The sequence below is a fragment of the Nuphar pumila genome, chromosome 6, assembly GCF_984573655.1.
Source record: "Nuphar pumila chromosome 6, dmNupPumi1.hap1.1, whole genome shotgun sequence".
NCBI classification, from domain to species: Eukaryota; Viridiplantae; Streptophyta; class Magnoliopsida; order Nymphaeales; family Nymphaeaceae; genus Nuphar; species Nuphar pumila.
In genome coordinates this window covers 105,713,562-105,731,149 of record NC_143254.1, presented here as the reverse complement: position 1 = coordinate 105,731,149, position 17,588 = coordinate 105,713,562, and the positions used below count along the sequence as shown (strand labels likewise).

Sequence of the window (17,588 nt, the reverse complement as noted above, 5' to 3'; positions counted from 1 at the left end):
TAGAGTTAACTTTGAGTTATCGTGTAGGCATTTATGAATAACACTTAAAATTCACTTGAAGGGCACTTTTTTCAGTAAAAGGTTGTTTAATAATCTATCACATATATGCTCGCTTCCATACCTCTTCACTTGAAAGAACATTGCTTCGTGCACCTTTATGCAATGAATCTTATAAGGGCAATCAACTATAGTCTTTAGGTTATTTCTTCTACATACGAAAGTGACTATTATTGCAACTCTTTATAAATTTTGATTTATAGTTATTCTTGATGACATGATCTTTACAAAACTCATGATAGTATTGAAGATCATTAAACCTTCGATCGAAAGCAATTTCTTGATCGATTAAGCATATTGTTAGCCACTATAAAGTTTCTAAATCATTAACTTTTTCATTACGCAACTCATCATACAATTGAGATGTCACTCTTTAATGATTTTCAAGTGTTCTTCATTATATGAGAATTCATTGAACGAGAACTTATTCAACCATGTTTCATTAATGTAAAAACATAAAATAGATCTACTACCCAATAAATGCTCATATAAATTATCATTTGTAAATCATTTTCATTCGCCATTATTTATCTCATATCATCAGTGTCTTAATGTAACTCAGTCGACATGGTATAATCACCATCATCAATATCATCTAATTCTCTACTGTCAATGTGATCATTGCTACTACTAATTGATTGTTTGATCATACAAACTAAATAAAAAATTATAATAATCACTTCATTTGCTTTCATGCATGCAATATTTTTGCATTTTCAACTTTCATGATTAATCATAAAAATAACACATTCATTACCATACCCACATGCTTATATTATAAAGTCCAACGACTTGTACCTAGTTATGTCATCTACTCTAAAATGTTGTGTGTCATCTAAATTACTACGATGAATATCAATATCACTGGTTTGTCCACGTAGTTCCATATCATCTGCAATGATCTTCTGATCATGTACAATATCAATTGTTCATGAAAATTCTTCATTGCTTGTTCGTCGAACATCTATATCCCTAATTGGTTCGGGCAACTACATGTCTTTTGCATACTTGAGCTCAATGTTTGTGACACAATTCACTCACTCTTTGGGACAATTGAATGTTTACCAAATGATTGAGCCCAATATATGGTGTCTATGATAGATGTGCATTCTCAACATGATTCCTATAATTCTATTTATCAACAGGATTTCACTTTCAAATGCTTCTTATTTAACTTTGTGAGCAACTAAGTAAATGTTCTCGCTAAATAACATTGATTATACATCATCATTATCCAACACATCTATACATATATCTTGGTTACATACTTTAGAAGAATAACTATAACAGATGCTCAATAATACTCATATATATCTAATTTCCACTATTTTTTCCATGTCCAAAATCGCAAATATCCAAATTTAAAAAAAAAAATCTTTTTACCTTTCACACATGCGGCCTTCCTAAATATATGTGAATTTTCTATCAAATATCTGATTGTTTTTTTATAGAACAATCTCTGTTCTTAGATTTGTATCTCTCTGATCCGACATAAAAAACTTGTGTTTTTATAATCGTGTTACTTTTCTATTTTGAGTCAAAACCGAAAACCCCTCTAAGATTCCTGTTTCTGAGTTTCAAAATATGAATAGAAGCACACTTTGCATATTTGAACAACCGAATAATCTATTTTTTATGAGGATATTTCTACCCAAAAAATAAAAGATTATAGAAAAAAACAAACAAACAAAGAAACTAAACAGAAACATCTTTCCAATGACACCTAATTCACTCAAAATTGATGAATAGGTACTGAGATATAGCCCTGATAGCATTCCTAAAATAAGAGATGAGCAGGCATGATTGTGCATTTTATGTCTGTTCTATGCTATTTTTCGATCACTTGCACCAAAAATCTAGAAGAACAACAAAAAAGATAAAGATAGTTTGGGATGTTAGCTTTTCAATACTACAAAGACCACCTTGATCTGATGAGCAGGTGGGAAGAAACGTCTACTATACGATAGGTTTTTCGAATGTATTGTAGCATGTAACTAAAAGGTAGATTCACATGATCTTTTTTGTAGACCTCACGAAGTCTGCATAAAATATAGGCAAGGATAAGGAAGTCTGCATAAAATTAACCAATATTTTTAAGGATGAGAAAGTTTGTATATATTTTGTGCGAGGATGAGGAAGTTTGCATATATTTTATACGAAGATAAGAAAGTTTGCATATGTTTTGTGCAAGGATGAGGAAGTTCGCATATGTTTTATGAGAGGATGATGAAGCCTGCATATATTTTATGCAAGGATGAAGAAGTGCGCACATATTTTGTGTGAGAATGAGGAAGTCCACTTGAATTTTTGACTTACAAGAGGAAGTTCGCATATATTTTATACGAGAATAAAGAAGTCTGCATATATTTTTTGTGAGAAAGAGGAAGTCTGCATATATTTTATGTGAGGACGAGAAAGTTCACATATATTTTATGAGAAAGAACTCATGAAGTCCACATAAAATATATATGAACTTCCTCACCCAAGTATAAAATATATGCAAACTTCTTTATCATCGCCTATATTTTATGTGAACTTTGTGAGGTCCACAAAAAATATCGTGTAAATCTACCTTTTAGTTATAGCGTGTAATACATTTGAAAAGTCTATCTTTCAGAAGATGTTTCTTCCAAACCGCTCATCAAGGCAATCTTGATAGCATTGAAAAGCTAACGTGATGATCTATCCGTCTTTTTTTATTGTTTTTTCAGATTTCTAGGGTAGGTATCCAAAAAAATCATGTGAATCCTTAAATTTTTTGGTCAAAAATCAATAGTAAAGTCTATCACCGAGAAAATTTGCATATCTCAGGAAGTCCACACATGTGAAGGTTAAAATTATCATTTTAACACGCAACATTTACAATTTCGGATGAATTTTGGCATATTATAAAATTTTTCAAGAAACACATCAATTTGCCATACAATACATTCATTTTCCAAAATAAAATGGTACCCTATGTCTCAGTCACAAAGTTATGGGCTCAAATCCATATGGCCCGTCCCCTACCACTCAACCAATGCACGCACATGAAATCATGCACGCACACACACATAATGGTTGGTGAAAGATACATTAAATAAAGATGTCCCTGTTAAGCACCCAAATGAAGTTGGTGATTTTTTTTTTTTAAGAAAAGTTGGTGACGTGAATTGCCTGGATGGGGTGTGCCACCCTGCGTCACTAATGAAGATATTCAATTTGATTATTATCTTATTCCTGAACCAAGTGGATCTAAGGACTTGTTACAAAGGCTAAGCATAACCACTAACGAAGTTATCAACTACCATCTTTAGGTTATTTTTGCATTCTGTAAGTGGCTTTTATTGGTGAATTAAACTTAAAATTATTATGTGGAATAAGGTTTTACCTCTATATTCTCTTATCCAAATGGAGTTTGAAGTTGGTTCAAAAAGGCCAAGGAGATGGTGGGGTCTCTGGGGGATAGAGCCAATTGTGTAAGCAAAACCAAGGTTGGGAAACTCAGGCTGTGCATGGCAGCTTGGGGTGGGAGAGTTCGGAAATTAGAAAGAGCTTGATTTCTTGAGCACGAACACAAAGGACCAAACTTGATACCGTTACTCCTTTCTCCCAAAACAACTATTGCCAAAGCAGTTCGTAGTCTCAAGCCCTTATTCCAACTACCAGCTTCCAAACAGAGCCTAAGAGAAGGAAAATTGGGCTTTCAGCAGGCTCTAATCTCATCACTGTTTAGGATAGAAATGATGAGGGAAAACTGATAACATGAGCTAATGAAGGAAAATGGCAGTTAACCACTTAAATTCATCGTCTGTCACAAATCTCCATAAGTAAATGCTGAAGAGAAAAAGGGCCAATTTCCCGTTTCTTCGAGTTCCTAAAAGGCACTTACAGTAGGAATGTAATTGGCTTTCCCACAGCCTAGAAACCACACATGAGAAAATATTGTTGCGCCTATAAGATAGGATTCTTCACCATGACTGACAGGATGGGATTGGATGATCAGCGAGACCAATGCACTGGAGCAATCATGTATAAGCGAGAGACAGGATATCAAAAAACTACTGGGAAGTATGTAGAGCAGATATTTGGGTTTGAAAATTACAGACTAGGGCTTAGTCAGAGGTTTGTTTCAGCATCTCTTTACTACAGTAATTCCAAGGAAAAAGAGAAAACATAAGAACCATTTCTGCACTTTATTTGCTACAGAATTTTCTACTACAACGGGGGGAAGTTGGAAATGTAATTCTAGAATATAAGACTGCAAAACTGCCATTTGATCAAATCAACACTCCGACAATATCCCCCAAGTAATATATTGCTACAAGCAAAAGCTTAATAACCAGACCTATCTACAAAGAGAAAAAATAGTGAAAGATAAAGACAGAAGTTTGCAATATGCCTCATTCCTGCCCATCTTCAGGTACATCTTCCAAAAGACTGCGTTGTGCAATTCTATAGTACAATATCACCATTGTTGCCATGCATGCCCTGTGCCAAAAATACAGCATAAGAAATCAACAAAAACAACAGTATTACATGTAGGATCGACAAACAATAAAAAGCGCAAAGGAAGATCTTGTTAACTTGAAAATGGAAATAATCAATTGTCTGAAGAAAATGAGAAAAACAATATGGGTGGATGACAGGGTGAGTGGGTTTGTGGAGGAGAATGGGTGGTTGGGTGGGATTTAGAGGACTGGATTGGGGGAAGAAGGATACATGGGCATTGAGTTGGTGCTAGGTTGGGGAAGAAGGATACATGGGCATTGAGTTGGTGCTGGGTTAGGGAAGAAGGGGTACATGGGCATTGAATTGCTACCTGATATATAGAAAAGGGGGATGGTCCTACCCCTTTTTCAATTAGGTCCTTCCGAAAATCATACTTTCAAGTATTTTTTGCTCAATTTGTTCGTTAGATGTGTTTATCATTGTTTACTCAATAGGGCGCATGTATTTGACTAAGATTTTTTATTCTGAGATGTGTATTTTAAAGAGGTAAAAAAATCAATGGTTGATATTGTACTAAATTTTGATAATAAAATAACTACATTTTTACATCAAATCAGTTTGAAAGAAAGCTCGTTTCTAAATAAATAAGGAATGATAAACACATCTAACGGTTCAGATCGAGTAAAAAATACTTGAAGAATGATTTTTAGAGGGTCCTAACAGGAGCTAACGAAAAAAGGGGTAGGACCATCCCCTTTCTCATATATATATATAATCATCCTGAGGAGTTCTGCCACCTGGTACAAGTCATTGTGTAGATGGTGATTTAATCTGAAGCATGAGGTAATTAACAATCCATACAAGCTGCTATAGACCCCCAAGTGAAAAAAGAAAAAGAAAAAGAAAAAATCAATGCCAATGGTTGGGTCATTATGGATAATTATGTGGATGTATGTGATCCTGAAGCATAAACTAGTCAACAAGTTGCAGAACCCTTGCCAAACTAACATCCAAAGGAAAAATCTAAATGTAACGTGTTGAACAAAACCTCATTTCAATTGATGGTTTACATGATATATAAACTACAAAAAATGAATACATCAGCCACAATACAAGCAAAAACAACTCAAAAATATGGATATTATCATGTTTAAGAGATTGACGAGAAAACCATGCATTTGAAAGAAAAAGTGCCACCGAATATTCTAATACATCCCAAGTAGAACCTTTCATGAGTGAGAGAATCTCAGAAGCATGACAGAAACTGACAAGCAATGGTATCTTACATGAGGCATGCACATGCATATGAAAAAGTTTTATGAAAATCTGTTCAGCAACCACCATATTTTCTTAACTAGCTTTCATCAGTGATCAAGAAAAAAGCATATAGGCGACTCAAATTTTATGACTCAATCAACAAAAGATTACATACATGATTGCCAGAAAAAGAAGGATTTTTCTGGGATCCATCCTTGAAGATCTTTGATGCCGTGAACGCCCTTCAGTAATGTCATTTGCAGTGTTCCCTTCTCTATCTTTGCGTGGAGGTGCTGTCACAGGCAAAGTTGGCAATGCACTTGACCAGAAAGGCAGCAAAAATCTCAGGAACTTGTGACGAAAAGGGCCTGCAACTCATAAAACAAGGTATTCCTGAGGCTTTAGATATTAGAAGTGAACTATAAAATTTTAATTTAGACAAGTTATTAGAGCATACGTATGTGTGGCAATGCTACAACCCATATGGCTAATAGAAATAGAAGATACAGTTTGTCACGTTTCCACAGGCATCACTGGACAAAAACTTCCGAAGAGACAAAGTCCAGGAATTTGCAGTTTTGAGTTTTGAGTTTTTCGTTATTAGAAAAAGACCAAGAATTTGCAGTTTTTAGTTCTTCTGTATTAGACTTAGACATACATCTGCTGCCATCAAGATGAACGTCTTTTGCTGTTAAGAACAAAATACTTTTAGGTTTAAAAAATAGTTCATTAATTCACACTTTTGTTGTTAAGAAGTTAAGAACCAATAGTTCATTCATTCACGAGCCCTTGACACTGCATCATATAAAGGATCCAGAGGGAACCAAGTAAAAAGAATTCAGTACATCAAAGGTTGGAGCCCTTACACCAAAGCGAAAAACACACCCATCTGTTGTCATTATAACTTCTGACTCTTAAGCGAAAAAGATGTCAATGTTTCTAAATTTTTTTAAGTTTCCCTTGGTAGCCAGCCTGGAAGGTTGCCCCTGATGTGATTCACCCACTCAAGATTAAATTCTTCTACATACCAGACAACCAAATTGCACCATTAATAATCACGTATCTGTCAGGAAAAGAAAAGCCTGACATTTATCATGTATCGTGCAGTTATTGTGCCTAATAAAAACTAACAACAATATATCATCTTGCAACATAATTGATAACCAACAGAATCTCAGCAGATCATATTTAAGGTACTTTTTTTAACATCAGTTATAACTTCTAAAAGAGGCAAACAAATCGTGGATTAAAGGAACAGAAACTTACGTCAAGGGAGCATTTTGTCAAGTAAATAAATAAATAGGTAAATTTACTACAGCTTGTAGTCATTCTCTTTCCCCTCTCAAGCACCAAGGAATGAGAGTCACTTCTCCCACTTACATTCATGAGGGACAAACAAAAATGAGCTGAAATGGGAGAACAGTTGAATATTTGGACCTTTCTCATGTTGCTCTCAAATTCCAGGATTTATAATTTGTGTTCTATCTAGTTTAAGTCTCTGTTCCAAAGAAATCAAAGCTGCTGTAAGATCCAAACCTCTGCGAGTATACTTCCTTTGTGTCCCATCTTCATCATCTGCATAATATAAAGCTTCTGAATTATGCAGATCAACATTGTAAGCAGCACTCTTTCTTGTTGTGGCACCAGGCTGTATTATGATGTGGATATTCATGCATGAAAAAAAAATATATGTAAATGATCTTCTAAAAATAACTAGCAAAATGATTAGCAGTAAGCAGACAATAAGTATCAACTTACAGCAGTAGGACTTAAGCTTTTAGGGAAGTTTGACTCCTGAGACGAGGCAAATTGATTCCCTGTAGAGTTAGGACCATCAATCTCAACAATATCTTGTACCGATAACCTCGCAGTACCAATGCCAGAGTCTAATGGATATCCTTCAGTCAACCTTTCTTCTTTCAGTGCTGATGATTGTAAGCCTACATCTTTGACTTCAGGAGACATACCCACAAGGGGTCCTGATGAGAATGCAGGAGGAGGAGCACGAGATTCTGCCATGGCCAATGAAACTAGATGGTTTCCAAGAATATTCGTTTCTAGACCACTCTGCAAGGTGAACAGGGAAAAACTTTGTCAGCATAAAAATTTCCTGAGACACCAAAACAAATTTTGATGCCTAGCCTCTCATAATGCATTATAATATAAATGTAAATGGTATTCCACAATTTTGACAAAGAACAATACATATATAAACAAGAGTGCAAATAATCTCCTATAGAGGCATTCATTTAAATCATGGGGCTGTTATTAAAGAAGTGTTAAACCTATTGTCCCCCAAGTTATTCATCTCAAAAGCACAGCTAGAAAAGCATGTGTAGAAAATTGAAATGTGACATGAAACCTTAATCTAGATACTGTGGCAAAAACTTTTAAAAAACGCTACAGAACTTCGTGCCTTTTATTTGTCAAATTTCAATAAAACTTTCTAGTCCCACAAAGTCATTGAAGGATATTGATGATTTGTTACTATTCAGGTTTACCATACTGTTATCTTAACAGATAAGGGAAAACAATGCAATAAACAATTGCAAACCAAATTGCAGCTTTGTTCATGCTGAATAACTGAGCCTAGAAAAATCTGCCTTTAAAAGGACTTCAATGAATTAAAAGGAAAAGAGTACAATGTTCATTATTTTAACAGCAGACACATAAAAATATTTAACATATGACTACGATTGTAAACTTTATCAAATATTAATAACTCAAACTCACCTGGATGATGGCTTCCTTCAATTTCAAATGAAGGCGAGATCCAGAATCTTTGATAGTCTTTGGAGGCCATATCTGCACACAGAACCATTTGAATAACCCATCCCATGCATTATAAGCATTAAAAGCACCACATTTGTCTGCACTTATTACACATGAATTGACATCATATGAACAGGAGAGATCCCATCATATATACACTGCTGCAGATCATACAGCATTTATCAGCCAAACTAGAAAAGAGAAGCATAAAGTATCATAGTTAGTAGAAGTGAAATAGCATATGTGGAGTGCACATTTAGTGAAAAGGCTAATAAAGAAGATATTATGGTCAGCAGAGAAGGCATCGTAGTGCCTTTGTCGCTTGGGTACGGGTGCGGGTACGGGTACGGGTACAACACGGCAATTTCAAAAAATGAGGATACGGGGACATGGCTATATATATATATATATATAGAGAGAGAGAGAGAGAGAGAGTTTGGGTCTTGGTGTTTTGAGGGTCCTCACTTGAACCTTAATATAAAATGGGCTGGGTTTGGATCATATGTGGATCCATGGATTAAGGTAAATGAGGACCCAGCCCTTTTATATTAAGGTTCAATATAAAAGGGAAAGGGGGGTATTTGTAACCTCCCTCTCTCTCTCCACGAAGGAGAACAAGAAGACGAAGCCAACGACAAAGGAGGGGCCAAGTGGGGACCGAGCCCCACCAACTCTCTCTCTCTCTCTCTCCCCGGCAGATTGGAAGAAGAAGAAGATGTACGCTCTCTCTCCTCTTCTATCTTTTATTCTTCCTCTCCCTCTTTCGTTTTTTTCTTCCTTCTCTTCCTCTTCTTCTTCCTTCTCCTCCTCTTCCTCTTTTGTATTTTTCTTCCTTCCCCTTCTCTTTCTTCTTTTTTGTCTTCTTCTTCCTCCTTTTTCTTCTTCCTCCCTGCCTTTCTTTCATTCCTTCACTGACATCAAAACAAAAGTTTGGGTTGGCGTTGGATCCAACTCGGCACTGCGTGAGATCCGACCCGTGGCGTACCCGCACTGTGCCCGGTACCCGCCCCGGTGTAGACACAGGTACACCGACTGCTTTGGCAAGTGTTGTGTGGGAAGAAAAGAAGTCATAAGAAGGGAGTGTGTAGTTCAGATGCATAGGTTAGAGAGATATCTGTTAAAAATAAAATTGTATTCAAATACCCGATAAGGGTATTTTTGTCTTTTATCATATAGTACAGTCCACTAGGGACTGAAATGTAATTTAACATTGTTTTAAATAAACTGCCCAATAGTCAAAATATGACTGTTGGGAGGCAGTCCAACTAGACGTTGGACTACCACCCAACAATCATAATAATGACTGTTGGAAGGCAGTCCAAAGAGCTGGACTGCCTCCCATGTGCTGGACCCTTGTTATTCTTCAATGCTTTTAGAAGCATTTGAGGGTTTTCTCTAGAGTTTTTTTTTCATCTTATAGGCTTGTATGCCTCTTGTGTTGTTTGGTATTTTTATCTCTTTTGAGATTGTATTTGGTCCATTAGTAACCAACCTTAAGTGAGTTTATTAAAGCCCTTTGTTGGCATTGTGTTTGTTTCACTATTGTTTCATTGTACCTTGTTTCATTACATGGTATCATAGCTAGGCTCTTAAAAGAAGGAGAATCTCGTGAAGAAAGTGTTCTTCGATCATTGATCATTCTCTATCTCTGCCATTCTAAACTCAAGTATTCATTATGGGAGAAAGAGAGTTTGACACCGTCATCACCTACAAACTCAATGAAAACAACTACTTGATGTGGGCGACGGTTATGAAGAATCATATCAAAGAAAAAAAATTGTGAGGTTTTGTTAGTGGTTCTACTAGTGAATCACAACTCAAATTGACTAGAAGAAAAGTAGATCAAGTCAAAGCCTTGTCCGAAGAAGAAAAAGAAAAAGCCTTGGAAGAATACCAAAATAAATTGGAAGATTGGGAGGCAAGCAATGCACAAATACTCTCATGGCTTATGAATACCATGGAGTTCAAGATCGCCACCAATATCATCAAATTCAAAAAGGCATGTGACGCATGGAGCTTTCTAAGAAGTACCTTTATCCAAAAGGATATGGCTAGACTTTATTATCTCCAAGACAAGGTACGTAATTCAAAACAAGGAGATAAAAGTGTAAGAGATTTTTACGGTATTTTATCTCTTATTTGGGATGAATTAGTCATGTTGGAACCAAAATGGGAAGGTTCGACTACAGATATGAGAATGACCCAAATCGAAAGAGAAAATCTTTTCTCCTTTCTTTATGGCCTTCGACCGAAATTTGAGCAAGTAAGATCTTCGTTACTTCACAAGACCACTTCTCTTTCTATAAGTGAGGCCCTTGCTCAAATTTGTCAAGAAGAGACAAGACTTGGAATGCACAAGTCTAATGATGAGGTCCTTGCCATGGCAAGACCCGAAATTTTTGTGAAAACATATAAACCACCTCACTTTGAGGAGGATACAAAGGAAAAATTATTTGTCATCATTGTAAGGAACCCGGACATATAAGACCAGAATGTCCCAAATTTAAAAAGATGGCCGTCTTAAGTGAAGAACCTCAAGAATCAAGAAAAGAGAGCAACTTCAATGAATTAAATCTTGCTCAAATAGCAGAAGCCGTCTCACAACTTCTTAAGGCTACACCTTCTACATCCGGAGCTGCCATCTCTTCCTCGTCTCCTCCAGGTAAGACCTCTTGGATTCTAGACTCAGGTGCTTCTTTCCACATGACTCATAATGAGTCTCTATTATCCGATTGCACTAAATAATATTTCTCATGTGTGTCAACTGTCGATGGTACCTCTTTAAAAGTCAAAAGCTTAGAAAACCTTGATGATATTTCAAAAAAAATATTTGTTCCAAAAGTGAGAGTCATTCCCAAACTGGATTTAAATCTTTTTTCGGTCTCTCAAATTACTGACTATGGTTGTAAAGTATTCTTCTTATCTAAGGCGTGTTGGGTGCATGATCTCCAGTCAGGGAAGTTGATTGGGCAAGGCCATAGACGAGGAGACCTTTACTACATGGATTTTCTGTGTTTACCAAAATACTCATTTTGTAATCATGTCAAAGACATTAATATAGATCTTTGGCATAAAAGATTAGGACACCCAAGTATATCCAAATTATCTTTTTTTCCATTTTTGGAAAAATTTTGTAAAAATAAAAAATTGTATGTGAAGATTGTATACTTGGAAAAATGCAAATGATACCTTTTGGGTCCAGAACCTCTGTGACACATAAATTTTTTGAATTAGTGCATTCGGATGTGTGGGGTCCCGCTCCTGTTATGTCAAAAGGTGGTTATTCATACTATATTACATTTATAGATGATTTTAGTAGACATACTTGGATTTACTTTCTAAAACTCAAATCCGAAGTTTTTTCATGTTTTAAAAACTTTCATAATCTAGTTAAAAATCAATTTAAAACAAATATTAAAGTCTTTCGCTCCAACTCTGGGGAGAGTTTCTTTCAAATGAATTTCAATTATAACTAAAAAGTCATGGAATTGTGCATCAAAAATCATTCCCTAGGGCACCTCAACAAAATGGGATTTCTGAAAAAAAATATCGTCATATCATTGAAACTACTAGAACTCTACTTATTTCAAAAGAAGTTCCAAAGCAATTTTGGGTTGAAGCTGCCCTAACCGCCGTCTATCTAATAAATAGAATGCCTTCTCAAACTTTGGAAAACAAGTCTCCTATTGAAAAACTATTTAAAATTTCTCCTGATTTAAAAAGGCTAAGGGTATTTGGTTGTAAATGCTTCGTGCTTCTTGAAAAATATAGCAAACTCTCTCCTAAAGCCATAAAATGTGTCTTTCTTGGTTATGCTGATAATAAAAAAAGGATATTGATGTTATGATAAAACAAATGATAAACTCTATGTTTCTAGAAATGTGACCTTTCTAGAAAATGACAATGGATTTGATTTTGAAGTTCCTAAGAAAGAATCCAAGTATACTTTCTTATTTGATTTGTTACCCAATAAAGGTATTACTAATGATATTGAAACCTTCGAGTCTATTAATGACTCAAGTAGTGAACCATCTCAAGATCTTCTTCAATACTCTAGACGAAATACTGGGGAGCATCTATGTGCCCTTGACAGATATAATCAACTAACAAATACTGAAGAAACTAGTGTTAGAAGGTCAGAACGAACACATAGGCCTCCAAGTAGGTTTGTCTCATACGAATCCTTCTTACCAAACTACAGGGCATGTCTTTTAGCCATTCATTCCTATCATGAACCATTTAATTATAACGAGGCCAAAAATATAAACGAATGGGTTGAAGCCATGAAAATTGAATTAGATGCATTACACAAGGCTCGCACTTGGGCAATTCAACCTCTTCCTATCGGAAAGAAGACAATAGGGTGTAGATGGGTGTTTAAAATTAAAACAAAAAGTGACGGGTCTCTTGAGAGATATAAAGCAAGACTTGTTGCAAAAGGATATTCTCAAGAATATGGTATAGATTATGAAGAGACCTTTGCCCCAGTAGCTCGTATGACTATAGTAAGAACTCTAGTTGCTATAGCATCCATTCGAAAATGGCCGATATATCAGTTAGATGTTAAAAATGCATTCTTGAATGAAAACTTAAATGAAGAAGTATACATGGATCCTCCTCCTGGTCTGTCTATTGAAAAGGGCATGGTCCTTCGTCTTCAAAAAGCCCTATACGGGCTTAAACAAGCCCCTAAAGCATGGTATGATCGGTTCAGTGGTACGATATTAAAACTTTGATTTAAATCATGTTACACTGACACTACTCTTTTTGTGAGATCTATAGGTACTTCATTGATCATTCTTCTTTTGTATGTTGATGATATGATCATCACAGAGAATGATCAAAAGGAAATTGAAGATATTAAAATTTTGCTTAAAAAATCCTTTGATATGACTGATCTTGGTTTTTTTAGATACTTTTTAGGAATTGAAGTAGCCTACTCACCAAGAGGATACATTTTATCTCAAATCAAGTTTGTTGCTGATATTGTTGAGCGTTCAGGAATCACTGACACAAAATATGTTGATACTCCTGAAGTAATAAATGCGAAAATGCGAGATGAAGATGAAGTATTATTAGATGATCCAACCCCTTATCGACAACTTATTGGATCGTTGATGTACCTGTCCATTACAAGGGCAGATATTGCGCATGCCATACATTCTGCAAGTTAATTTCAACATGCGCCCACAACCGTCCACATGAGTGCAGTATTAAGAATAGTTTGATACATCAAGAAAACTATATCTAATGGACTATTCTTATCCTCTTCCTCATCTTTAAGTCTTATTTCTTACACTGATTCTGACTGGGGAGGAGATCCCAATAATCATCACTCAACTACTGACTTTTGTGTGTTTTTAGGTGATTCTCTCATTTCTTGGCGATGCAAAAAACAACAGAAAGTGTCTTTATCCTCTACGGAAGCTGAGTACAGGGCAATGACTACCACAACCACTGAAGTTGTGTGGATGAGAGAACTACTTTCCGATATGGGTATTGATGTCTCAGAACCTTCAAAGTTATACTGTGATAATAAAAGTGCCATCTATATAGCCAGCAATCACACATTTCACGAGCGAACAAAACACATTGAGATGGATTGCCACTATGTTCGCAAAGAATATTTGAAGGGGACTATTACATTGCCATATGTCCAGTCCGAATTTCAGATTGCAGACTTCTTCACCAAAGCTCTTCCACTGCCGCAATTTTTGTATCTTCTTAGCAAACTTTCGGTGATTTCCCCATAAGTTTGAGGAGGAGTGTTAAAAATAAAATTGTATTCAAATACCCGATAAGGGTATTTTTGTCTTTTATCATATAGTACAATCCACTAGGGACTGAAATGTAATTTAACATTGTTTTAAATAAACTGCCCAATAGTCAAAATATGGTTGTTGGGCACAACAGTCAAAATGTGACTGTTGGGAGGCAGTCCAACTAGACATTGGACTACCACCCAGGAGTCATAATAATGACTGTTAGAAGGCAGTCCAAAGAGCTGGACTGCCTCCCATGTGCTGGAGTGAGGCTCTATAAATAAAGCCTCACTCTCTTGTTATTCCTCAATGCTTTTAGAAGCATTTGAGGGTTTTCTCTAGAGTTTTTTTTCCATCTTATAGGCTTGTATGCCTCTTGTGCTGTTTGGTATTTTTATCTCTTTTGAGATTGTATTTGGTCCATTAGTGACCAACCTTAAGTGAGTTTATTAAAGCCCTTTGTTGGCATTGTGTTTGTTTCACTATTGTTTCATTGTACCTTGTTTCATTAGAATATCTAGAGCAACAGAAGGTATATGACAAAGAATGAATCCACTAGATGAACCATAGTCCTGAGTTGACAGTACATGGAGGTTGTAGGTTGGGGAAGTTCTTTCTGCTTGTCTCAGAGCATGTATTTGACTCATGGTTGTTATGTCTATTATGTGGGGGTGATACCTCATTACCCTTTGTAACCTTGTAACTTTGTTTATTATATTAATTGATCAAGAAAAAAAAGGAGGAGGGTTGTGGTCCCAAGCCCGGATAAAGGAGGAGGATTGTGTATAACTGTTTAGTTATACACCGCCTGCGTTTAACTGTTTAGTTATACACCGCCGGTCCCAAGCCCGGATAAAGGAGGAGGGTTGCGGTAGGCCAGTGACAGCCAGCATAAAAACTTAGTCATACCCTATGAATAAGAACCAATATGAGAATTTCGTTGGGGCGTTCTCTACTAAGCGACGCGTTGTACTCTATAGGCCCGGAGGCAGTGATAAATGGGCAAGGGTTGCTAGGTCGTCGCCCGGAAGCGACGCGTCACATCGGCGCCCAGGTGTGGTGTCAAATAGGCAAGGGTTTCCTCACTTTGTTGGACGGGTGGGGGTAAAGAAGTTAGTCAAAGACCATAAAATTAGGTTAGCCACTTGGAACATAGGGTCTTTAACTGGTAAGTTGGTAGAGTTAATAGATGTTATGTGTAGGAGAAAGATTGATATTTTATGTCTACAAGAGACCAAATGGGTAGGTGAGAAGGCAAAAGTGATAGAACCTTGGGGATATAAGATTTGGTATACAGGAATAAATAGAAATAGGAATGGAGTAGGGATTGTTATGAGTCATGAGTTTATAGATAATGTAGTTGAGGTCCGTAGGAAAGGTGATAGGATTTTACTTATTGAATTAGTATTAGGTACGAATATTATTAATATTATTAGTGTTTATGCACCTCAAGTAGGTTTAGATGATTCCATTAAGCGTCAATTTGGGGAAGATTTAGATGGAGTAGTACAAAGGATATCTTATAGAGAAAAGCTTTTCATCGGCGGTGACCTTAATGGACATGTAGGCATTAGTAAGGATGGATTTGAGAGTATCCATGGAGGCTATGGTATAGGAGAAAGAAACGAAAGTGGAGAAAGGATTTTAGATTTTGGTTTATCCTATGATATGATCTTAACAAACACTTGGTTTAGGAAGAGGGAGTCTCACCTAGTAACATTTAAAAGTTGGGTTAATACGAGTCAAATAGATTTTTTCCTACTTAGAAAGAGAGATAGGGGTTGTTGCATCGATTGTAAGGTTATACCGAGAGAAAGTGTAGCTACACAACATAGAGTCTTAATTGTAGATCTTAAAATTAGACAATGCCGCAAAAGGGATAGACATATGATAGATCCTAGAATTAAGTGGTGGGCACTGAAAGGAGTTAAACAAGGAATGTTTGTAGAGCAGGTAGTTAAGGAAGTTGATTGGTGTCTCGAGGAGGATTCAGAATCAATGTGAAATAAGACAGCGGGTGGCATGAGAAAGGTGGCTAAGGAGGTATTGGGTGAGTCTAAAAGCGGTGCACCGCTAGGTAAGGATACATCATGGTGGAACGAGGATGTCAAATTAGCTATTAAGGTTAAAAAAGAGTGTTATAAAAATCTAAGTAAGAGTCGTGGTAATGAGAATTTGGAGAAGTATATGATAACAAAGAAGAAAGCTAAAAAAGTAGTTCGAAACGCGAGGGATAAGGTATATAAGGAGGTTTATAACAAGTTGGATACCAAAGAGGGCAAGAAGAATATTTATAGGCTTGCAAAGATGAGAGATAGGAAATCGAGGGATCTGGGTATGGTTAGATGTATCAAAGATGAAACACAAAGGGTTTTAGTCAAAGATGAGGAGATTAAGGAGAGATGGAAAGACTATTTTGATAAGCTATTTAATGGAAGTCATGCTTAGGATCTTGGAGACTTGTCCATTCCTTTTCATGAGATGAATCACGACTTCATGCGCAAGATTCAAAAAAAAGAAATTGCAGAGGCTTTGAAGAAAATGAAATCAAGAAGGGCAGTTGGCCCAAATGGTATACCTATTGAGGCTTAGAAATGCTTGGGAGAGAAAGGTTTAGAATGATTGACAAATCTTTTTAACAAGATTTGGCGGACAAATAAGATGCCTAATGAGTGGAGAAAGAGTACTTTGGTGCCTCTATATAAGAATAAGGGTGATATACAAGATTGCACAAACTATCGTGGTATAAAACTCATGAGTCATACCATGAAACTTTGGGAGAGGGTGATTGAGTCTAGGTTGTCATGATATCAGAGAATCAATTTGGTTTTATGCCTGGAAGATCAACTATGAAAGCTATACATCTTCTTAGACAACTTATTGAGAGAAATAGAGAGAGGAACAAAGATTTGCATATGGTTTTTATTGATTTGGAGAAGGCATACGATAGAGTACCTAGGAACGTTCTCTGGTGGACAATGATGAAGAAAGGTGTTTCTCTACATTAGTATAATTAGGGATATGTATGAAGGAGTAGTAACCAATGTCCGCACTTGTGGAGGGATGACAACCAATTTTTCTATAACGGTTGGGTTACATCAAGGATCTGCTTTAAGCCCTTTCCTATTTGCTATAGTGATGGATGAGCTTACGAGATCAATTCAAGAAAATGTGTCGTGTTGATGTTGTTTGTTGATGATATTGTTTTGATTGATGAGTCTAGAGCTGGGGTTAATGCTAAGTTAGAATTATGGAGACAGACATTGGAAGCTAGAGGTTTTAAGTTGAGTAAGAGTAAGACTGAATATA

General features: G+C 36.2%; 1 protein-coding gene across 1 annotated transcript in view; it reads right to left on the bottom strand.

The window, feature by feature from the left end:
• Positions 1-4,123: 4,123 nt before the first annotated feature.
• Positions 4,124-17,588, bottom strand: part of LOC149835546 (uncharacterized) — a 59,626-nt gene continuing 46,161 nt past the window's right edge. Inside the window, exons 5-9 of the mRNA XM_090008572.1 lie at positions 8,479-8,550; positions 7,504-7,812; positions 7,282-7,393; positions 5,921-6,113; positions 4,124-4,527 (exon numbers count right to left, since the gene is read on the bottom strand). Of these exons, the coding sequence (XP_089864698.1) occupies positions 4,440-4,527; positions 5,921-6,113; positions 7,282-7,393; positions 7,504-7,812; positions 8,479-8,550 (774 nt within the window). The 3' untranslated portion in view covers positions 4,124-4,439. The remainder of the gene's footprint in view (positions 4,528-5,920; positions 6,114-7,281; positions 7,394-7,503; positions 7,813-8,478; positions 8,551-17,588) is intronic.